We start from the raw sequence: 24,922 nt of genomic DNA on the forward strand, positions 1-24,922 counted from the left end.
CATTTCTATGATCTGTGTTTAAAAATATTTTTCAAAAGCTTCTCTGTGACATCACAGGATAGGTCAAAAACGGTGATTTCCAAAACCTACAATGAGTTTCTAGCTCAAGGGAGGGTATTTTCTTTCTCCCCACATCACCGTGAATCTGGTGTTTGAAAATCACTGTTATAACTTTTGATGTCATTGGGTAGAACTTTTTAAATGTATATTTTTTTCTGAAAAACTTAGAAATGCACCGTTTTCACGTACTAAACTCAGCAAAAAAATAAAACGTCCCCTTTTCTGGACCCTGTGTATCAAAGATAATTGATAAAAATCCAAATAACTTCACAGATCTTCATTGTAAAGGGTTTAAACACTGTTTCCCATGCTTTTTTAAAATTTATTTTTTTATTTCACCTTTATTTAACCAGGTAGGCTAGTTGAGAACAAGTTCTCATTTACAACTGCGACCTGGCCAAGATAAGTTCAATGAACCATAAACAATTAATGAACAAGCACTTGTGGAACACCTTACAGACGGTAGGCAATTAAGGTCACAGTTATCAAAACTTAGAACACTAAAGAGGCTTTTCTACTGACTCTGAAAAACACCAAAGAAAGATGCCAGGGTCCCTGCTCATCTGCATGGACGTGCCTTAGGCATGCTGCAAGGAGGCATGAGGACCTCAGATGTGGCCAGGGCAATAAATTGCTATGTCCGTACTGTGAGACGCCTAAGACAGCACTACAGGGAGACAGGACGGACAGCTGATCGTCCTCGCAGTGGCAGACCACGTGTACCAACACCTGCACAGGATTGATACATCCGAACATCCCATCTGTGGGACAGGTACAGGATGGCAACAACAACTGCCCGAGTTACACCAGGAAGGCACAATCCCTCCATCAGTGCCCAGACTGTCCGCAATAGGCTGAGAAAGGCTGGACTGAGGGCTTGTAGGCCTGTTGTAAGGCAGGTCCTCACCAGACATCAGCGGCAACAACATCACCTATGGGCACAAACCCACCGTCGCTGGACCAGACAAGACTGGCAAAAAGTGCTCTTCTCTGACGAGTCACGGTTTTCTCTCACCAGGGGTGACGGTCGGATTTGCATTTATCGTTGAAGGAATGAGCGTTACACCGAGGCCTGTACTCTGGAGTGGGATCGATTTGAAGGTGGAGGGTCCGTCATAGTCTGGGGCGGTGTGTCACAGCATCATCAGACTGAGCTTGTTGTCATTGCAGGCTATCTCAACGCTGTGCATTACAGGGAAGACATCCTCCTCCCTCATGTGGTACACTTCCTGCAGGCTCATCCTGACATGACCCTCCAGCATGACAATGCCACCAGCCATACTGCTCGTTCTGTGCATGATTTCCTGCAAGACAAGACAGGAATGTCAGTGTTCTGCCATGGCCAGTGAAGAGATCGGATCTCAATCCAATTGAGCATGTCTGGGACCTATTGTATCGGAGGGTGAGGGCTAGGGCCATTCCCCTCAGAAATGTCCGGGTGTCTTGGTGGAAGAGTGGGGTAACATCTCACAGCAAGAACTGGCAAATCTGGTGCAGTCTATGAGGAGGAGATGCAAATGCAGCTGGTGGCCACACCAGATACTGACTGTTTCTTTTGATTTTGACCTCTCCCCCTTTGTTCAGGGACACATTATTCCATTTCTGTTAACCACATGTCTGTGGAACTTGTTCAGTTTATGTGTCATGTGTTGAATCTTGTTATGTTCATACAAATATTTACACATGTTAAGTATGCTGAAAATAAACGCAGTTGACAGTGAGAGGACGTTTATTTTTTTGCTGAATTTATATGTTGACATGGGTATTGTGCTGGAGATAATGAACATGAGATTGAAAAGTGGTGGAGTTGCTCTTTAACTCCAACAGATGCATGGTTCCAGGCAGGCTCCCTTTCCGGAGTGTTATGAAAACAGTGGGAAAGAATGTGAAAAATCTGCAGCATTCATACAGAAGACAATAATCTAGCAGGTATGAAGACAGGGGTGGAGAGAGAAGATCTACAGAGGAAGAATCTGTAGTATGTGTGCTCTTTAAGTTGGTGTTAGGTGCCATAACTTCTCTAGCACATTGTCTCCCTGTCGGAGAAGGGAGAGAGGGGCAGAATGGGGTGCGCGGGAGGAGAAAGGTGGGTAAGTGTCCGTTCCTTTCATTGCGAGCCAAGAGAACACCACAGACAAGGAAGTGTGCGAGTCATGGCGCAGACAGTTAGCCTAGGGACATACTGACTGTTGTGACTGGGGTTCAACTACACAGAACCCCTCTCTCTCACACACACTCTCTCTCTCTCTAGCACCCACACACATATACACACATACTGTATATGCATACACACACACTGCCCTTTGGCCAGGTCAGCTCACCCATTTAAGTTATGTAGCTGTGCATAGAACCGTCACTGGGCCCAAGACTTGGTGACTGCGCCAATCAGGCAGGCAACATTTGACTGACACACTCCAGTGACTTTCCTCCAACCCTCTATTTACAGACTATTGAGAGGTAGAGGAGGTACTCTGCTCTCCAAAGTTCTTTTCTCTCCAGTTCCCACAATGCCCATTTTATTCTGTGTCCTCATTAGGCGTGTGCTACAAAAGGACTGCCCAGGGTCAACGGAGCACAACACCATGCACTCTACGCACCCTAAAAAGCTAATAAAAGCTGTTATATTAACAAAGGTTTCCTGTCTGAAGTACAAGAGATTCCCTCAGCGAACCACAATAGTTTCCTGGCCCAGCAGCAGCCACGGCCTTTCCTCCCCTTTATCAGTGAGGGAGAGGGACAAAGACAGAGACAGAGACAAAGACAGAGAGAGAGAGAGAGAGAGAGAGAGAGAGAGAAGGGGATAGAGAGAGAGAGGGGAGAGAGAGACAAAGGCCTGTGTGAGTATACCTTCACCAGTGTTGTTTGTCTGGCAGACAGGTGGAGAGACAGACAGCCAAGTGCTCAGATAGACAGGTACATTCTGGTGCAGCCCAGAGAGAGAGAGGGAAGAAAGAAGAGGAGAGGAGTGGAAAGGGCACGCGACAGAGGCGTCTCCACACCGTCTCCACCATCAATCTGTACAGAAAGACAATCCGGAGAGGTAGCGTGTGAAGCACAGCTCATCTCCACATCGGAGGAAGTCGCCTTTCTCTCTAGCCCAGTAGCAGGCACCAGCTACCACGTGAACCCAACACCCTCCAGGAGTATACAGGCCCCAAGGTGTCACCCAATACACCTCCCATACAGAACAAGGTGTTCCTGCAAGCTCAGGAAATTAGTCCAAACATGAATGCCAGAAATGTTTGTGGCAATGAAAATTACTGCATAAGTGAGTACTGTATCTGTGTTTGGATACCAGTGCTTGTTTCTGTGAGTGGGATAGAGAGTGTGAGAGCAAGGGAGAGAGAGAGAGAGTGAGTGTGGGAGAGAGTGAAAGAGAGAAGGGGAGAGAGAGAGAGAGACAGAAACTCGTCTCAGGTTGGAGTTGATCTGACAGCTGGGTAACATTAACCAGCCTGTATATGAAGCAGGGATTATGGAGTTGAGTTATCTGATATGTTCATAGCTCTCAGACCTCTAAAAGCATAATACTTGATTGCACATGGATTTACTATAATGCTAAATGGAGTCAGATAAACATTTCAATAGGCTACTTGCATAGTCTTATCACAGGTCGATTGTGAAAAATATATTGTATAATATCACATATATGAAATATTACCCCATTACACCCTCGCTCTCTATTTTGAAATACACCCACACTCATAAACACACGTAAAGAAGCATCTTCACGGTCTGGAGGACTACTATCTCACTTGTTGTGGTGGTGTGCTACTGCTGTACAGTGGTGTGGTGTGGAAAATATGGCCGTGTCATTCTGGGAACATTGTTGGACTTAAAGAATGACTAAATAACATTACAGACTTATTACTGTTATTTGTCTTCCATTTTACTGGGAAGGGGAACAGCCTTGGCTACTATCTCACTTGTTGTGGTGTTGTGCTACTGCTGTACAGTGGTGTGGTGTGGAAAATATGGCCGTGTCATTCTGGGAACATTGTTGGACTTAAAGAATGACTAAATAACATTACAGACTTATTACTGTTATTTGTCTGCCATTTTACTGGGAAGGGGAACAGCCTTGGCTGCCTTGTTATACACCCCCCACCCCCCCCCACCCCAGCAGTGGAGAGTGGAGATCCCCAGGCCATTCCAGCAGCATTAGTCTCCTGAGCCAGTGTGAGGCAGGAGATTAATCATAGCGCGGGGAAACACTTGTTAGATATAAATTCTAATAAGGCCGTATAAACCTCATGGAACAAGCATTAGAGGCATGCAGTGTGGAAAGCACTCCCGAAGAGTGTGGGACAGGAGATGGAGGGGAAACGGAGGTCAGAAAAAGGAGGGTGTTTAGGTCTTTCACCTTCGTGTGCAGAAAGAGAGGGGGGAAGAGAGAAAGAGAGAGAGAGTGACTCCAGGAGCGGGGCAAGGCTGAGTTCCCAAAGTGTGGTGTTGATAAGAATGCTATTAGTATAGCTAAGTGACGAGAGTAGGGATGGTCGCTGTCACATTGTTCCCATGAAACCAGATAAATGTGAAAATGACAGTGATTCCTTCAGGAGAGAGATGGCTATGTGATACAAATTAACTACAAAATAACTACTGTAGTCTCGAACACAGAGATACATTATAAAGTGGAACTGACAGCATTTGAACAACATCAAATCTTATACAAATCTGTTTATATACACCCCCGGGAAGAATATGATATATATTTTTTTTTTTTCTGAAAAGTGAGCACTTGATATGGTCATTTTTACATTTTCATAAATTCATAGAATGTTTGGGAATGACGTGTAGTAAGGCATTTGTGAAAATTATATAGAAATATTGAGTGGGAAAGCCGCCGTGCGTTTGTACAATTAATAGACACTGCAAATACTGTAAATAAAACCTAAAAAAAGATCTGTCTTGTCCCAGAACGGAGTCTATGCAGACCAGTGCGCTATAGCCAATCAGAGCTACAGTAGACCTATAGGCAAATAAGCCATTTGCTAGACAGACCTGCCATCATTCACTTTGAACTCAACTGTGTAGGCAGTAGCAATAGTGTGACTTTAGATCATTAGAACGCGTTCGCCAAAAAGCCACCTGAATTGATTTCTGCAAATATGTAAATGCCATGGGAGTCCTCTTACATTTGGAAACTTCAGTCCTATTGACCAAACGACCATTGAAAGGTAGGCTCTCTCTCCCTCAGTTATGCATATCAACAACAACAACTAATGCTAGCCAGAGAGAGATGAGCTCAAATCTAACGAGGGAACATTATATAAACCCTCTCAAACTTTTTCAGCTAGTTGGCAGTCAGAATTTTACTGATAAACGATGGGGAATAGTAGCCTTCTCGTCCTTCTGCATCTTGCCTGCCAATGTATGGTTGCCCCAACCCACATTTTGCTAGCTAGCAAAGCAATTCACATTTGTTGCTTGCTAACCAAATGACACCTGAATCTTGAGCTGTAGCCACCAAAAAACGATACGAGGGTAAGCCTGACACTCACCCACTCCTCCAATCACATTACATCCTCCCAGCAGCTAGCTAACGATAGGCTCTGTCACAGACAGAAGGGGTTAGTTATAAATGCAGTATCGTTGGCTTCGTGTTTTTAGCTTGCTAAATAAATAACTAGCTACATAAACAGATATACTAGCTCAGGGACGTCAAACTCAATCAGCGCACGGGCCATGTAAAAAAAAAAAAAACGAATTCGCGGCACATTGTTTTATTTGAACATACTGTAATATAATGTCCAATTATGCTTTATATAGCATTTTAACGTATTAAAACAAAATACGTTGTTCAGCCTTTGCTGCTATGCTTGCACGTGTGCATTTTTTTCACCTTTATTTAACCAGGTAGGCTAGTTGAGAACAAGTTCTCATTTGCAACTGCGACCTTGCCAAGATAAAGCATAGCAGTGTGAACAGACAACACAGAGTTACACATGGAGTAAACAATTAACAAGTCAATAACACAGTAGAAAAAAAAGGGGAGTCTATATACATTGTGTGCAAAAGGCATGAGGAGGTAGGCGAATAATTACAATTTTGCAGATTAACACTGGAGTGATAAATGTTCAGATGGTTGTGTACAGGTAGAGATATTGGTGTGCAAAAGAGCAGAAAAGTAAATAAATATAAACAGTATGGGGATGAGGTAGGTAAAGTTGGGTGGGCTATTTACCGATAGACTATGTACAGCTGCAGCGATCGGTTAGCTGCTCAGATAGCAGATGTTTGAAGTTGGTGAGGGAGATAAGTCTCCAACTTCAGCGATTTTTGCAATTCGTTCCAGTCACAGGCAGCAGAGAACTGGAACGAAAGGCGGCCAAATGAGGTGTTGGCTTTAGGGATGATCAGTGAGATACACCTGTGTTGCCATCGTGACCAGTGAACTGAGATAAGGCGGAGTTTACCTAGCATGGACTTGTAGATGAGGGCCAGCCGACTAGAGCATACAGGTCGCAGTGGTGGGTGGTATAAGGTGCTTTAGTAACAAAATGGATGGCACTGTGATAAACTGCATCCAGTTTGCTGAGTAGAGCATTGAACAGCGACATCGTTCTGTGCTGGCTAAAGCATAATATGCTGCAACCCGAATCAAAAATTATTTAAAAACTCCAAATAACAAAAACGTAGCTATTAGGTTGTTGTAACATCTAAACATGTAAAATATATATATATATATATATATATATACATATATATATATATTTATTTATTTATTTATTTTCAACTACAATATATATTGTAGTTGAGTAGCCAGCCTAGGCTACTGCTCAAATGTTGCTGTAATAGGCTCATGTTTCTCCTTTGCATAGTGTTTTGTTGCAGGTTTTCTTTCCTTGTCAAGCTTTAAAAACGGATGCCAGACCACAACATTTTCTTAGCCTAGCTAGGACTATGGCATGTGTCTGTAGACTTTCCCTCCACTGCGCGCTGAAAACGGGACATATGAAAGCAGCGCAATTGAAGTTGAATTCACCAATGTGAGCGCATCAGGCTGTACTTTCAGAAAGTGGAAGACTCAACTGTTGACTCGTTTATTTTGTGTTTGATACATGTGCGGTAGGAGGCCTATTAGCCACATTATGACTTACTTGTGATCATTGTCGTTGGTAGTTTGATTGTATTGACATTCTTATAAAGTTGGTTTTGAAGCATAAACTGGGAATTTGATATTTTTTACTGATATTATAATAGTCTGTTTGTTTCATATATGAAAATAAGTTAAATGCTGTCAGTTCCAGGTATCTAAATGTACATTTGGAGCAAAGTTGAGTTTGAATTCCTGCCTTGCTTGGTCTCCCATCATCCTTTGCAAATGCACAGCGGTGTCAGTAGGCTGAAGAGCCAGTGGTCAAATGAACCAGAGGACACTGGTGAACAGCGACATCGTTCTGTGCTGGCTAAAGCCAGCAGACATCTTTACTGTAATCCTCCACTGCCAGACTGTACTACTTCTCTCTCTACTTTACGTGCCCCTAGTTCACTAGAGCTGAGGTCAATATAATGACAGAATGGAAAAACTGACAACTCATTTCTCTCTCTTCCTTATTCTTTCTTTTCGTTTTAACTGTGATGAATTTAATATGTCGAGAAGATCATGAAATCTAACCAAACATGAAAAGCATGGCCACAACGGCCATAGTTTCCAAGTTTGTTAACTCAGTCAAGTAACTATCCCAGAGCGTTTGAAATGCGTCCATCCACGATAAGTGTGCTGCACTTCCTCTGCAATCTGTTGACCGTGGCCTGTCTTCCACACCTCGGAACTTTCAATTTCCTGCAATATTCGGCCTACATTTCCCACCAATAATGAAAAGAAAACTTCCAGGCTGGATTGTAGAGATATTTCCCACATTCAGTTGATTGCGTCCATTCATCTCCTTATGCTGTACCACATAGAAAAGAACCACCACGTTATATGTTTATAAGGATTTTATTGGTGGCTCGAAGGATCCTCATCAACATGTACCATGTAAGTGTATTACCCACGTGTAGGAGATGCACAGCAGTCATTTTTCTGCACTATTGCATGTATCTACCACAGCCTGAGTTGGGGTGGCCATTTTATTATGACTATTTATAAGTAGGGGATTACCAAAGTGCCAGCATGGCTTTTCAAATTGGTGGTAACTCCTTTGCTGTGGACCGCCACGGCTGTCTGTCTGTCTGTAAGGCGCCTCCCTGTACGACTTCTGTATTTCCATACAGGTGTTGCACCTCTCCTGAGTTAGGTGTGCCCTCGATTAACTGCCTGTCAACTGTTTACACCTTCCTTACACCTGGGCGTGTACCATCTGATCCAGCGCCTCGGAGCAGTCACAGCTGGGTCTCTTTCTCTCCCTGTTCTCTCTCTGCCTGTTTGGCCCTTTCTTAGTGAGCAGCTTTTGAGCAGCTCTCTTAGTGTGAGCTTAGTGGACAGATAGGAGCCTGAGGCCCCCTTCGTTGTCTGTATGATTGTCTGCTCAGCCCTTTTCACAGCAGATTAGTGTAAAACCCTTCATTACACAGAAAAGGATTAGGTTCCCCTCAGGGGAGAACAGAATAGGTTAGCTTTGGAAGCCGACAGTTTTTATTTGTGACCATAGGCGTGATGCGATGAGACGCATGAGAGGGTGCCAAGCGGCGTGGAGGTGAGAGTGCATGGAAGGGGATGAGAAGGAGTGAGCAGGGGAGGGGACGGCAAGTCTACCACACTCATACATGCCTCACAGGGGTGTCATGCACCCCCAAAATATGAGGGGGCACAAAGTACGGAAGGATGGATGGTGGGTGGTCCGAAGGGGGGGCCCCCTCTGTAATTAAGTTGGAGAATTTTGCATTTTTCACCTGAAATCTAGAGCCATTATCATTATACTTAATTCCATGTTCAAAAAAATCTATATTTTTCTGCAATATTTTTCTGCATATGGATCTCTGGGTAAAGGATTGAAAGGAATGTGAGTCTTATTCTGTAGGCTAAATGTAGTTATTGCTTGCTTTTCTAAAAACTCTACCAACCTTGCCAGCAGGCATGCCAGCTAAGATGAACTCTTATGATCTTTTTTTCTTTCTAGAACCTAAAAGGGTTCTTTGCCTGTCCCCATAGGAGAACCATTTGAAGAACCCTTCTTGATTTCAGGTACCACCCTTTTAGGAACCGAAAATGGTTCTACGTGGACCCAAAAAGGTTTCTCCTATGGGGGCACCCGAATAACTATTTTGGAACACTTTTCTCTAAGAGAATAGATAGACAAGCTAGCTACTCTAACTTGATTGATAACCTAAAATGGCTTGTTGGTACCTAGTTATGAGGTTGAGAGATTGGGAATCTGTCTGGGCTAGTTAAAGCCAACTTCATAAAATTGCTAGGTGCCTAGTATTATAACAGGACACCTATGATGCCATACCTCTGGAATCCTCTAGGTTGAAAATAATAATTTAAAATGAGTCTGTAATGATTTGTGGGTTTGCAACAGGACACACATGTTTTAAAAGATAGGCTTTTGATTTCACTGGGTGGGCCATTTAAATGTGAAAGAATACTGTATATGTGCAGCCTCAAGCTGGGACATGATCCTGAGACTTATCTGATTCTGGAGACAGATCACATGAGACTGTACTTACACCTGTTTTCCATCCAGCTAAGCTCTTTAAAAAATAAAAAAAGTTTATTTAACCAAGCACGTCAGTTAAGAACAAATTGTTATTTACAATGACGGCCTACCCCGGCCAAACCCTAGACGATGCTGGGCCAATTGTGCGCCGCCCTATAGGACTCCCAATTACGGCCGGTTGTGATACAGCCTGGAATCGAACCAGGGTCTGTAGTGACGCTTCTTGCACTGAGATGCAGTGCCTTAGCCGCTGCGACACATAGGAGCTCCTAAACAAACTGTGGAAACTCTCACACACACACACACACACACACACACACACACACACACACACACACACACACACACACACACACGTGTCACCCACCCATCTCCATGACTCATTAACTACTCCAATACTTGTCTTTTATCTCCTAAACACTGTCAGGATAGAAATAAAGACCTCATGATGGCAACATTACCTTTCAAGTGACAACAACATTTACACTCAACTTTAGGGTTTGTTTTGGCTGACGGAAGGTTAGAGTCATTGTGGTAAGTATGAGAAGGAGTGTTGACAGGGTCCTAATGCTAACTGATGTCAAACTGGAGAAGCATCATATTTGTGCACATCCACTCTTGGAAGCCCAAACGTTAATGGTTCCCCATAAACATGGCCAACACCATGTCTGCCTACCAAAATCAGAATGTAGACTACGAAACAAAAACAAATGGGCTATCATATTATCGCTGGCAAGCAGACTATCCTCTGGCATAGTAGAGCACAGACAAAGAGCAGAGCAATAACATGTTTGGCACTGTGCTAACTGTGGTGGGTATGATGTGCCATTTCTCTCTGAGGCAGTTGTCAGGTTGCTTGACAGAGTCTCGTGCACTTGACAGAAAACCGTCATTGACTCATACGTGCACAGACAAGGGTTGCCCTCATCATGATCATCAACGGCAGCCAAGGGGGCACGTCCCTCATTTTTAGCCTCCATTCATTTCATACACGGTGCCCCCTGTGTGCGCTCCAATCAAGCCCTTTATATCTTCCAAACATATACACAGATATTACATCACACAGCAGGCCAAAGCACAGTGCAACCTTGTTCCTCAACGCAGCACAACACACACAGTCAGTCATCAGATGTGTACAGAGCCTTTCACGGGAGAGAAGGGAGAGGGGGACCAGAGTCCAGGGTCTCCTATGCCCCCCTCCCCCCAGTGAATGGGGGCTGTAGCCTGGGAGTCCATACACAGCACAGGTCTGTTTCTGTGTGTTAGACCTACAGAGAGTAGATACCCCTGTCCCCAATGTACACACACAGCTACATAAAAACCACTCGTAAACACAAACACATTCACTCACCAGGCACAGGGCAACGCATTTATAAACCAACACACGTAAACCCTCCACACTCCCCCTTTACCCTCAGAACAGCTTCAATTCGTTGGGGCATGGACTCTACAATGCGTCAAAAAAGTTCCACAGGGATGTTGGCCCATGTTGACTCCAATGTTGATTCAGTAGTAGCTAAGATGGGGAGAAGTCTGTCCATAATAAAGCGATGCACTGCCTTCTTGACAGCACTATCAACAAGGCAGGTCATACAGGCCCTAGTTTTGTCGCACCTTGACTACTGTTCAGTCGTGTGGTCAGGTGCCACAAAAAAATTGCAATTGGCTCAGAACAGTGCAGCATGGCTGGCCCTTGGATGTACACAGAGAGCTAATAATAATAATATGCATGTCAATCTCTCCTGGCTCAAAGTTGAGGAGAGATTGACTTCATCACTACTTTTATTTATGACATGTTGAATGCACCGAGCTGTCTGCCTAAACTACTGGCACACAGCTTGGACACCCATGCATACCCCACAACACATGCCACAAGAGGTCTCTTCACAGACCCCAAGTCCAGAACAGACTATGGGAGGAACACAGTACTACATAGAGTCATGGCACTCTATTCCACATCAAGTAATAATGCAAGCAGTAAAATTACATTTAAAAAAACAGATAAAAAAACACACCTTATGGAACAGCGGGGACTGTGAAGCAACACAAACACTGGCACAGACACATACACACACACACACACACACACACACACACATACGATAACATTCGCACTATACATACACATGGATTTAGTAATGTAGATATGTGGTAGTGGTGGAGTAGGGGCCTGAGGGCACACAGTGTGTTGTGAAATCTGTGAATGTATTGTAATGTTTTAAAATTGTATAAACTGCCTTAATTTCGCTGGACCCCAGGAAGAGTAGCTGCTGCATTGGCAGCAGCTAATGGGAATCCATAATAAATACAAATGCTTTCCAGAGTTATGTCAAGTTGGCTGGATGTCCTTTGGGTGGTGGACCATTCTTGATACACATAGGAAACTGTTGAGAGTGAAAAGGCCAGCAGCGCTGCACTTCTTGACACAAACCGGTGCGCCTGGCACCTACTACCATACCCCGTTTAAATATTTTGTCTTGCTTATTCACCCTCTAAATGGCACACATACACAATCCATATCTCAATTGTCTTAAGGCTTAAAACTCCTTATTTAACCTGTCTCACCCACTTGATCTACACTGATTGAAGTTGATTTAACAAGTGACATCAAATGTATGCAGATGATACAGTGATATATGTGCATGCAAAGAGCAAACAACAAGCTGCACAAGAACTCACTACTGTAATGGTCCAGGTTACAAAGTGGCTCAGTGACTCGTGTTTGCATCTCAATGTGAAAAAAACTGTTTGCATGTTCTTCACAAAGAGGGCAACAGATGCTACTGTCAGGGGAGAAGCTCCAGGTGGTATCTGATTTTACGTATCTTGGCATCATACTTGATTCCAACTGCTCTTTTAAAAAGCATGTGAAAACCAAATTCAACCTAGCTAATTTCCGATTTATACAAAATTGTTTGACTACAGAGTTAGCAAAACTGTACTTCAAATCTATGATACTCCCCCACTACTGCTTGACTAGTTGGGCCCAAGCTTGCTGTACAACATTAAAACCTATTCAGTCTGTCTACAAACAGGCTCTCAAAGTGCTTGATAGGAAGCCCAATAGCCATCATCACTGTTACATCCTCAGAAAGCATGAGCTCCTGAGTTGGAAAAATCTTGTGCAATACACCGATGCATGTCTTGTATTCAAGATCCTAAATGGCCTGGCTCCCCCTCCACTCAGTGTTTTTGTTAAACAGAAAACCCAAACATATGGCAGCAGATCCACATGAGAGGTGACTGTATAGTTCCCTTAAGGATAAGCACCTTTAGTAAATCCGCTTTCTCTGTGAGAGCTTCCCATGTCTGGAATACACTGTCATCAGACACATAACTGCACCACCTATCACACTTTCACAAAATGTATGAATACATGGCTAAAGGTCAATCAGATTTGTGAACATAATCCCTAGCTGTGTATTGTCACTTTCCATGTTGTCTGTTGTCTGTAGCTTGTGAGGTGTGGAAACACTTTGTTGCTTTTATGATTTTAGTCTTGCTGCCTTTTGTTCTTTGTTGCTCTGTCTGTATGCTATGTCTTGCTTGTCCTATGTTGCTCTGCGTGTGCCCACTGCTCAATGATTGTCTATAATGGAATTGTTTTTAATAACCTGCCGAGGGGCTGCAGTTGAAAATTAGTCAGCTGGCTAAAACCGGCACTTTTACTGAAACGTTGATTAATGTGCACTGTCCCTGTAAAAAAAATAACTAAACTCAAACTCAAGGGATTAAGCTTTCACCGGGATTCACCTGGTCAGTGTGTCATGGAAAGAGCAGGTGTTCTTAATGTTTTTTACACTCAGTATACACACATGCTATAGACATACACAAACCCAAAACTACACACATATTATAATACATTGAAATACATACACACTACTACATGCTGACCACACTGGCCGCGTTACAAAATAAATGCACACATGTTATTATTATTCAATCATTTTTGCCAAACTGCTCACGCGTGAATGAGTGTCTGCGTAGCCAGGAGCTTTTAGACGCTTGACGTGCTGCAAGTCCTGCCATTCCCATCTCCTCATCGTTTTTTTTTACCACCTTTTTTCTCCCCAATTCTAAGTAATTACTGTCTTGTCTCATCGCTACAACGCCCATACGGGCTCGGGAGAGACGAAGGTCGAGAGCCACGCGTCCCCCGAAACACAACCCAACCAAACCGCACTGCTTCTTAACACAGCGCGCCTCCAACCAGCTGCACCAATGTGTCGGAGGAAACACCTAGTGACCTGGTCAGTGTGCACTTCGCCTTGCCCGCCACAGGAGTTGCTAGTGTGCGATGAGACAAGGATATCCCTACCGGCCAAACCCTCCCTAACCCGGACGACGCTGGGCCAATTGTGCATCGCCCCATGGACCTCCTGGTCGCGGCCGGCTGCGACGGAGCCTGGGCTCGAACCCAGAGTCTCTGATGGCACAGCTAGCACTGCGATGCAGTACATTGGACCACTGCGCCATTGGGAAGGCCCCGTCCTCATGGGAGACCCATGAGGCGGCACACAATTGGCCCAACATCGTTTGGATTAGGGGAGGGTTTGGTCAGCAGGGATGTCCTTATCCCATTGTGCTCTAGCGACTCCTTGTGGCGGGCCGGGTGCCTCCGACACATTGGTGCGGCTGGCTTCCGGGTTAAGCGAGCAGTGTGTCAAGAAGCAGTGCGGCTTGGCGGGGTCGTGTTTTGGAGGACTCATGGCTCTCGACCTTCACCTCTCCCGAGTTCGTAAGGAGTTTGTAACAAGTTTGTAACTGTTAATTGAATATCACAAAATTCGGGAGAAAAAGGGGGTAAAAAAATGTTTATAATAATTTAAATGTATATTTAGCCCTATGTTTTGAATTAATCATCACCTTAGAAAGCTCTGTCCATTTTGTTGTGTTAGGCTTTGAAACAACATCCACAACGACCATGTTTTCCACTCAGCTTCAACCCGTTGTTGAACTTCTTTCTTCAAATTGATCAATCATAGTGAGGTGAGTTTTAAAAGCACATACTGTTTTGATGTGTTTGGTGTGATTTTCTATTGTATTTGCATCGAGTGGTTAGAGGGACAACAGTGCCCCGAGTACCAGGCCATTCGCGACTTGATGATCGTTGGCGAGTTGGATACTTTCAGAGGGCATAAAAGGAGATTACAGTGACTCAATGGTCACGTGGAATTTTACTGTTGTCATGACTCATGACTGCCGGTGTGGCAACAGCCCTAATTGTGACCCGACCCATTCCCCCTTCACACACACGCGCACACACACACACACACACATCCTCTCAGTGTTTTCTTTTCATTCCTCTCAGCATAGATCAGACCTGAGGCTGAGGCAATCGCTCCAGGAAAAAAGAGAGAACAAACGAGGAGAAGAAATCATTAGAGCATCCCAACAGACTGCCTGCTTGGCAGAGCTCATTCCGGTTAGCCATAAATCATTAAACCAATCATTAGTGTGAAAGGAACTTTTTAAATAACCGCTAATTAAGTTGATTTGAAAATAACATATTTATTATTGTTGGTAGTGGCTCTGAGGCGGTTTTGACAGGGTAGTAAAGGTTTGTGATTTAGGGACCCTATCGGTTTCCCAACGAGCAGAAAGAAAGTCAGTAGGCTAAGAGACAGTGACATCAGTGTGTCCACACACCCTCCGATTACAGAACTTAAATGTTGCTTTTCATGAATTTTCCAGGTTGTTTAACAAGACATTGATTACACCAGCTTGCACTTACTGTGCATAATTAATTACTTTTTAATGTCCCACCGTTTAACTCTTTCTCAACACCCATTATATCACATTAAAACAGATGTTGAAATTTACGAAATTACTTTGATTTATAAGAAAAATAGATATCTTTTCACAGGTAGAGTTGTTTAAGTAGAGTTAGACTCCAGCTACTCACAATGACACTTGATTCAGACATTTTGCTATTCACTGTTATGACTTCAGCAAGACCACCAAAATATCAGCAAACAAGAACATCAACACTTCATCAGTATAACAGACCACCAGAAAACATCACACACTCAATCATGGCTGTCAATATGTCATAACATAATTTTCTTCAACGTATTCATGTCAAGCACAACAAGGGTCATAGTTCCTAAATCTGTTGGTCTCAAGGTAAACATTTTCCCCTCTTGCTTCAGCCAAAGGGTTTGTTTGTTGTTTTAGGACTGTGCTACCGTTTTCTCTCTCGCCTACTGAAACCCAGACCAGGAAGTCAATGTTATAGGTACAGTGCCTTGCGAAAGTATTCGGTGACCTTTTGCCACATTTCAGGCTTCAAACATAAAGATATAAAATTGTATTTTTTTGTGAAGAATCAACAACAAGTGGGACACAATCATGAAGTGGAACGACATTTATTGTATATTTCAAACTTTTTTAACAAATCAAAAACTGAAAAATTGGGAGTGCAAAATTATTCAGCCCCCTTACGTTAATACTTTGTAGCGCCACCTTTTGCTGCGATTACAGCTGTAAGTCGCTTGGGGTATGTCTCTATCAGTTTTGCACATCGAGAGACTGAAATTTTTTCCCATTCCTCCTTGCAAAACAGCTCGAGCTCAGTGAGGTTGGATGGAGAGCATTTGTGAACAGCAGTTTTCAGTTCTTTCCACAGATTCTCGATTGGATTCAGGTCTGGACTTTGACTTGGCCATTCTAACACCTGGATATGTTTATTTTTGAACCATTCCATTGTAGATTTTGCTTTATGTTTTGGATCATTGTCTTGTTGGAAGACAAATCTCCATCCCAGTCTCAGGTCTTTTGCAGACTCCACTTCTTCCAGAATGGTCCTGTATTTGGCTCGATCCATCTTCCCATCAATTTTAACCATCTTCCCTATCCCTGCTGAAGAAAAGCAGGCCCAAAACATGATGCTGCCACCACCATGTTTGACAGTGGAGATGGTGTGTTCAGGGTGATGAGCTGTGTTGTTTTTACGCCAAACATAACGTTTTGCATTGTTGCCAAAAAGTTCAATTTTGGTTTCATCTGACCAGAGCACCTTCTTCCACATGTTTGGTGTGTCTCCCAGGTGGCTTGTGGAAAACTTTAAAAGACACTTTTTATGGATATCTTTAAGAAATGGCTTTCTTCTTGCCACTCTTCCATAAAGGCCAGATTTGTGCAATATACGACTGATTGTTGTCCTATGGACAGAGTCTCCCACCTAAGCTGTAGATCTCTGCAGTTCATCCAGAGTGATCATGGGCCTCTTGGCTGCATCTCTGATCAGTCTTCTCCTTGTATAAGCTGAAAGTTTAGAGGGACGGCCAGGTCTTGGTAGATTTGCAGTGGTCTGATACTCCTTCCATTTCAATATTATCGCTTGCACAGTGCTCCTTGGGATGTTTAAAGCTTGGGAAATCTTTTTGTATCCAAATCCGGCTTTAAACTTCTTCACAACAGCATCTCGGACCTGCCTGGTGTGTTCCTTGTTCTTCATGATGCTCTCTGCGCTTTTAACGGATCTCTGAGACTATCACAGTGCAGGTGCATTTATACAGAGACTTGATTACACACAGGTGGATTGTAATTATCATCATTAGTCATTTAGGTCAACATTGGATCATTCAGAGATCCTCACTGAACTTCTGGAGAGAGTTTGCTGCACTGAAAGTAAAGGGGCTGATTAATTTTGCACGCCCAATTTTTCAGTTTTCGATTTGTTAAAAAAGTTTGAAATATCCAATAAATGTCGTTCCACTTCATGATTGTGTCCCACTTGTTGTTGATTCTTCACAAAAAATACAGTTTTATATATTCATGTTTGAAGCCTGAAATGTGGCAAAAGGTCGCAAAGTTCAAGGGGGCCGAATACTTTCGCAAGGCACTGTATTTGTCTTTTGTGTGTTTGTGTACAGAAAATGTGTGTACAGTATGTATGTATGTATGTATGTATGTATGTATGTATGTATGTATGTATGTATGTATGTATGTATGAACGTACGTATGTATGTGTGAGATGTAAAGCAGTGGAGGCTCTTCAGTGGAGGAAGGGGAGGGCCATCCTCATTGAATTTCAGAATTTTTTAAATAGTGAAACATATAAAAACGTATCCTTTTTAGCTAAAACTATACTAAATATATTCACATCACCAAATAATTAATTAAAACACACGGTTGGCAATTAAAGTCTACAGTAGTCTCAACAACAATCTGTAGGGTAGCACCATGGTGTAGCTGGAGGACAGCTAGTTTCCATCCTCCTCTGGGTACATTCACTTCAATACTAAACCTAGGAGGCTCGTGGTTCTCACACATCTTGCAGCATGAACTGAAATGTCCACCCATTCAAAGGATCAGATAATTGATATAGTACTGGAAGCATACGCTACAACTAGCTAGCACTGCAGTGCATAACATCTGGTGAGTAGTTGACTCGAGAGAGAAAGACAATAATTGAACAGTTTTAACAATTTAATTTCTTCAGATGGGAGAGAGAGAGCGCTAACTTTTTTTCACTTTCAATTACCTAGCTAGCGAATGCAACTAGCTAGTTTAGCCTACTTAAACACCCAGCTCAAATAGAGAGGGATGCTATGTTATCTGACTAGCTATGGAACTCTTCTGGGTGAATGGAATATGAATGACAGTCATCCAATATGCTGTAATAGAAATAAGGCCATGCTCATTAAAAAATGATCGTCCTCCCTCATCTTTAATGACACTGAACGCAACTGATATAGAGTACAGTAAATGGTTGTGGCGTGGGGAAGGGGAGGGAGTTATCGGGCACAGAGGGTCTTTTGAGCAGAGTGGTGCCAGGGAACTTTCACAATGAGCTCCCAGATGGAAGGCCTGATTACAGATAATGTGCCAGTACGTGCCGCAGAGGCAAAAGAACAAGGGGGCCAAACCCATAGCTCTTGTTTCATGATCTGTCTCTCTCTCTCCCCTGTTGCATCAACCAGCATTTTATTATTAGCATGCCAGAGCCACCATAGCTGTCATAATAACCCAGGTTCCCATCTCTGTGAGCTTCTTCTATGTCTTTAATGACAGGGGATAATAGATCATTGTTCTCTGTACTCCCTGGAGGGAGAAAAACAAGATGAGGTGGGTCCCGCTTACCTGAGCGTGGATCCCACCAGGGGCCCTTCTCTACTGTTTAAAGGCTAGGACAAATAAACAGCCACCGTTGGATGGGTGACATGCAACATTTTATAACTGGGGTAACCCACTTCTTCTCTGTAATAAAGTACATTGGCATATGACTTGTCTTGCAGCCTTGCTAACCCACTTTGCTAAATTAGCTAAGCTCCTAGCTGTGTTTGTAAAATGTGTGTTTGTCCTTTGTGGAAACTGTACCAGGGGAGGTACTCTCGCCCCTTAAGCAGCATTGGAAATTATAATGTTCTGTGTTTCCACAATATACTTAGGGGAGCCTTTTCACAACCTCATAACAAACAATCCAACATCCCTGTGAATTGCTGACCAGAGTAGCTAATTCTTTCTGCAATCCTGGGGGGGGCATACAGTAATAATAGGCAATTGGGAAAGATTTCAGGCCATGGAATATGCCATGGGTGAAAGGTCATATTGAGTCAGAGATAAGGTATGTTGCCCTTTCCAGATTTTGGGGTTCATATAAGAGAGCCTGTGGACAGTAAGGTTGAAGGGGGTGAAAGCCCTCTGTGTCCTACTGGGGGCACATAGAGAGTGATGCCACAAGTGAAGGCAGAGTGAGCTTATTTAATAAATATACACTACCGTTCAAAAGTTTGGGGTCACTTAGAAATGTCCTTGTTTTCCATGAAAACATACATGAAAATGAGTTGCAAAATGAATAGGAAATATAGACAAGTCATTCACAAGGTTATAAATAATTATATTTCATTGAAATAATAATTGTGTCCTTCAAACTTTGCTTTCGTCAAATAATCCTCAATTTGCAGCAATTACAGCCTTGCAGACCTTTGGCATTCTAGTTGTCAATTTGTTGAGATAATCTGAAAAGATTTCACCCCATGCTTCCTGAAGCACCTCCCACAAATTGGATTGATTGGCACTTCTTACGTACCATACCGTCAAGCTGCTCCCACAACAGCTCAATAGGGTTGAGATCCGGTGACTGTGTCGGCCACTCCATTATAGACAGAATACCAGCTGACTGCTTCTTCCCTAAATAGTTCTTGCATAGTTTGGAGCTGTGTTTTGGGTTATTGTCCTGTTGTAGGAGGAAACTGTCTCCAATTAAGCGGCGCTCACAGGGTATGGCATGGCGTTGCAAAATGGAGTGATAGCCTTTGACCTTCAAGATCCCTTTTACCCTGTACAAATCTCTCACTTTAACACCACTAAAGCACCCCCAGACCATCACATTGCCTCCTCCAGAAACTTTTCATTTTTTCTGCATCTCACGAATGTTCTTCTTGTGATCCGAACATCTCAAACTTAGATTTGTCTGTCCATAACACTTTTCTCCAATCTTCCTCTGTCCGGTGTCTGTTCTTTGCCCATCTTAATATTTTCTTTTTTTTGGCCTGTCTGAGATATGTTTTTTTCTTTGCAACTCTGCCTAGAAGGCCAGCATCCACGAGTCGCCTCTTCACTGTTGACGTTGAGACTGGTGTTTTGCAGGTACTTTTTAATGAAGCTGCCAGTTGAGGACTTGTGAGGCGTCTGTTTCTCAAACAAGACTCTCCTAATGTACGTATCCTCTTGTTCAGTAGTGCATTGGGGCCTCCCACTCCTCTTTCTATTCTGGTTAGAGCCAGTTTGCACTGTTCTGTGAAAGGAGTAGTACACAGCGTTGTATGAGATCTTCAGTTTCTCACATGGAATAGCCGTCATTTCTCAGAACAAGAATAGACTGACGAGTTTCAGAAGAAAGTTATTTGTTTCTGGACATTTTGAGACTGTAATCGAACCCACAAATGCTGATGCTCCAGATACTCAACTAGTCTAAAGAAGGCTTGTTTTATTGCTTCTTTAACCAGGGCAACTGTTTGCAGCTGTGCTAAAATAATTGCAAAAGGGTTTTCTAATGATCAAGTAGCCTTTTAAAATGATAAACTTGGAATAGCTAACAGAGCTTGCCATTGGAACACAGGAGTGATGGTTGCTGATAATAGGCCTCTGTACACCCATTAAAAATCAGCCATTTCCAGCTACAATAGTCATTTACAACATTAACAATGTCTATACTGTATTTCTGATACATTTGATGTTATTTTTATGGACAAAAAATGTGCCTTTCTTTCAAAAACAAGAACATTTCTAAGTGACCCCAAACTTTTGAACGGTTGTGTATATTTAACCAAGCAGGATGTAGAAATAACTAGACATCAGTGCCCCGTGTTGTCTGACATCATACTGTAATCAAACAACAATTCTCTCAATAATAAGACCATGGCAGCTGTGTACGATGGCAGCTGTGTCATGGCTGGTTGATCTGGAACCTAGAACGTGGAACTGTAGAACCCTTTCCACATAGGGTTCTACCTGGAACCCTTTTGGAATAATTTTTTGAAAGAGTGTAGAACATAGAAGCTGGAACTGGAACCTAGAACATTGAACATAAAAAAACATTAGGCACACCTGCTCTTTCCATGACATAGACTGACTAGGTGAATCCAGTTCAAATGTATTGTTAAATTCATTTCAATCAGTGTAGATGAATGGGTGGAGACAGGTTAATGAAGGATTTTTAAGCCTTGAGACAATTGAGGCATTGATTGTGTGTGTGCCATTCAAAGGGTGAATGGCCAAGACAAAAGATTTAAGTGCATTTGAACAGGGTTTGCTAGTAGGTGCCAGTTTTGAATGTGTAAAGAACTGCAACCCTGCTGGGTTTTTCCACGCTCATCAGTTTCCTGTGTGTGTCAAGAATGGTCCACCCAAAGGACATCCAGACAACTTGACACAACTGTGGGAAGCATTAGAGTTTGGACACCTTGTAGAGTACACGCCCCAAGTCAATATTAGGAAGGTATTCCTAATGTGTTGTACACTCAGTGTATAATATGGAAATGGAATCTGATCTGGTAGAGTGGATACAGTTCTACACACACGTCTCATAAAAAAAATTATCCTCCGTGCATTTTGGCTACCGTGGCAAAGCATAGTAGCCATATTATGGCATAGCATGGCTGTGTAAATGCAGGCTTCTACACAAGATTCCTCTTGTTCAAATTCACGTAGCTGTTGGGCACACAAGTGCTCACACGCACGCACACAAACGCACATTATACCAAATGAATTCTTTTTTTTAAAAGTATTGAGTACACTCATAACAGGTGTATGAGGAAATGAGAGAAGGAGACACGGCTGTTCTGCTGTTTGTGTCAGAGGTTTGTGCCATTGGTTTCCCACCTGGGACTCCCAAGCCACCTTTATTCCCTTTATTCCTGTTCCCACAAGAGATCTGAGGGATAAATCATCACAGGACTCTGACTTAGGGTCATCTTACAGCAATAAAGACTCAGAGCACCTGGGTAGTGCAGGTGAGAGACAACGATATGGAGTTTATCCTTAGAAACCACAAGGTCACTTAGTTCCCACACACACATATGGATGTAATGTAATGAACCGAATGTAATCTCACCTGCTCTCCTACTCCCTTACTGCACTGTACAGAGAGACACATGCACAGTGGTCCTCTGTAGCTCAATTGGTAGAGCAACACCAGGATAATGGGTTCGATTTCCGGGAGCAGCCATATGTTAAATATACAGTATGCACGCATGACTGTAAGTGAATTTGGACAAAAGCGTCTGCTAAATGGCATATATCAAATCAGGTTTTATTTCTCACATGCACAGAATACAACAGGTATTACCGTGAAATTCTTACTTACAAGCCCTTAACCAACACTGTAGTTTTAAGAAAATAGAGTTTAGGAAATATTTTCTAAATAAACTAAAGTAAAGTAACACTATAAAAGAACAATAATGAGGCTATATACAGGGGGTACCGGTACCGAGTCAATGTGTGGGGTTACAGGGTGTACAGAGCAACACACACTTTGCCTTTCCCTAACACAAACGCATTCAAATACAGGGAACACAGAGACTGTAGGACATAGTGACACAACTCAAGAAATCAGTCCAATAGCAGACCATCACATAGGCTACAACTGTATGTATGGTATGTATGTATGGTACTGTACTGTATATGCATCATATTGTCGACATTGCGTGGGGACCCCATTGAACCCACTCCAGACCCCCTTGGCCCACCTCTGAGGATCAGGTTATACGCCTCTGGAATGGGACCCATGTCTGTTCCTTCACTTATAGCGCACACATTTTCCACACAGCCGGAATATCTTTTATACTTTGTACGATTCCTGCAAAGATGGAAAATAACCGAGCTGAAGTCCAAGGCAGGGCCTTGTTCACACAGGATTATAAATTACTAGCATAATGTTTGTCTTACTGGGCCAAATCATGTTTATATCATATAAGAAGAAGCAAAAGCATGGTGTTGTTTGTCAGCCAGAGAGTAGCACCATAAATCATTAAAATATCTATGAGATTTCCAACCATGTAAACCCCAGTGATTTAGTCAATCTGTATCAGGTTTCCAGTTCCTGCAATAGACAGTGCAATACAGTCATGGCCAAAAGTTTTGAGAATTACACAAAGATTAATTTTCACAAAGTCTGCTGCCTCAGTTTGTAAGATGGCAATTTGCCTATACTCCAGAATGTTATGAAGAGTGATCAGATGAATTGCAATTAATTGCAAAGTCCCTCTTTGCCATGCAAATGAACTGAATCCCCCAAAAACATTTCCACTGCATTTCAGCCCTGCCACAAAAGGACCAGCTGACATCATGTCAGTGATTCTCTCGTTAACACAGGTGTGGGAGTTAACGAGGACAAGGCTGGAGATCACTCTGTCATGCTGATTGAGTTTGAATAACAGACTGGAAGCTTCAAAAGGAGGGTCGTGCTTGGAATCATTGTTCTTCCTCTGTCAACCATGGTTACTAGCAAGGAAAGACGTGCCGTCATCATTGCTGTGCACAAAAAAGGGCTTCGCGGGCAAGGATATTGCTGCTAGTAAGATTGCACCTAAATCAACCATTTATCGGATCATCAAGAACTTCAAGGAGAGCGGTTCAATTGTTGTGAAGAAGGCTTCAGGGCACCCAATAAAGTCCAGCAAGCGCCAGGACCTTTTCCTAAAGTTGATTCTGCTGTGATGTCGGGGCACCACCAGTACAGAGCTTGCTCAGGAATGGCATCAGGCAGGTGTGAGTGCATCTGCGCGCACAGTGATGCGAAGACTTCTGGAGGATGGCCTGGTGTCAAGAAAGGCAGCAAAGAAGCCACTTCTCTCCAGGAAAAACATCAGGGACAGACTGATATTCTGCAAAAGGTACAGGGATTGAACTGCTGAGGACTGGGGTAAAAGTAATTTTCTCTGATGAATCCCCTTTCTGATTGATTGGGGCATCCGTAAAAAAGTTTGTCCGGAGAAGACAAGGTGAGCGCTACCAGCAGTCCTGTGTCATGCCAACCGTAAAGCATCCTGAGATCATTCATGTGTGGGGTTGCTTCTCAGCCAAGGGAGTGGGCTCACTTACAATTTTGCCGAAGAACACAGCCATGAATAAAGAATGGTACCAACACATCCTCCGAGAGCAACTTCTCCCAACCATCCAAGAACGATTTGGTGACAAAAAATGCTTTTTCCAACATGATGGAGCACCTTTCCCTAAGGCAAAAGTGATAACTAAGTGGCTTGGGGAACAAAACATCGATATTTTGGGTCCATGGCCAGGAAACTCCCCAGACCTTAATCCCATTGAGATCTTGTGGTCAATACTCAAGAGGCGGGTGGTCAAACAAAAATCCACAAATTCTGACAAACTCCAAGCATTGATTATGCAAGAATGGGCTGCCATCAGTATGTGGCCCAGAAGTTAATTGACAGCATGCCAGGGCGGATTGCAGAGGTTTTGAAAAAGAAGGGTCAACACTGCAAATATTGACTCCTTGCATCAACTTCATGTATTGTCAATAAAAGCCTTTGACACTTATGAAATGCTTGTAATTATTCTTCAGTATTCCATAGTAACATCTGACAAAAAATATCTGTTGACACTGAAGCAGCAAACTTTGTGAAAATTAATATTTGTCATTCTCAAAACTTTTTTCCACGACTGTAGTTGTGGGGTCTTTCTGTACTACAATATTTTTTACTATTCAACTATAACATCTTTGGCTATACAACTAACATATTTGACTATTTTAGTATTTATTTAACCTTTATTTAAGCAGGGAGTCAAGC

At 42.9% G+C, this 24,922-nt stretch overlaps 1 protein-coding gene across 1 annotated transcript in view; it reads left to right on the forward strand.

Annotated features, from left to right (window-relative positions):
- The first annotated feature begins 5,094 nt into the window (after nt 1–5,094).
- The window catches only part of LOC135519980 (lysophospholipase-like protein 1), a 37,548-nt gene continuing 17,720 nt past the window's right edge, over nt 5,095–24,922 (forward strand). Inside the window, exon 1 of the mRNA XM_064945269.1 lies at nt 5,095–5,240. Coding sequence (XP_064801341.1) covers nt 5,183–5,240 — 58 coding nt within the window. The 5' untranslated portion in view covers nt 5,095–5,182. The remainder of the gene's footprint in view (nt 5,241–24,922) is intronic.

The sequence above is a fragment of the Oncorhynchus masou genome, chromosome 29, assembly GCF_036934945.1.
Source record: "Oncorhynchus masou masou isolate Uvic2021 chromosome 29, UVic_Omas_1.1, whole genome shotgun sequence".
Taxonomy (NCBI): Eukaryota; Metazoa; Chordata; class Actinopteri; order Salmoniformes; family Salmonidae; genus Oncorhynchus; species Oncorhynchus masou.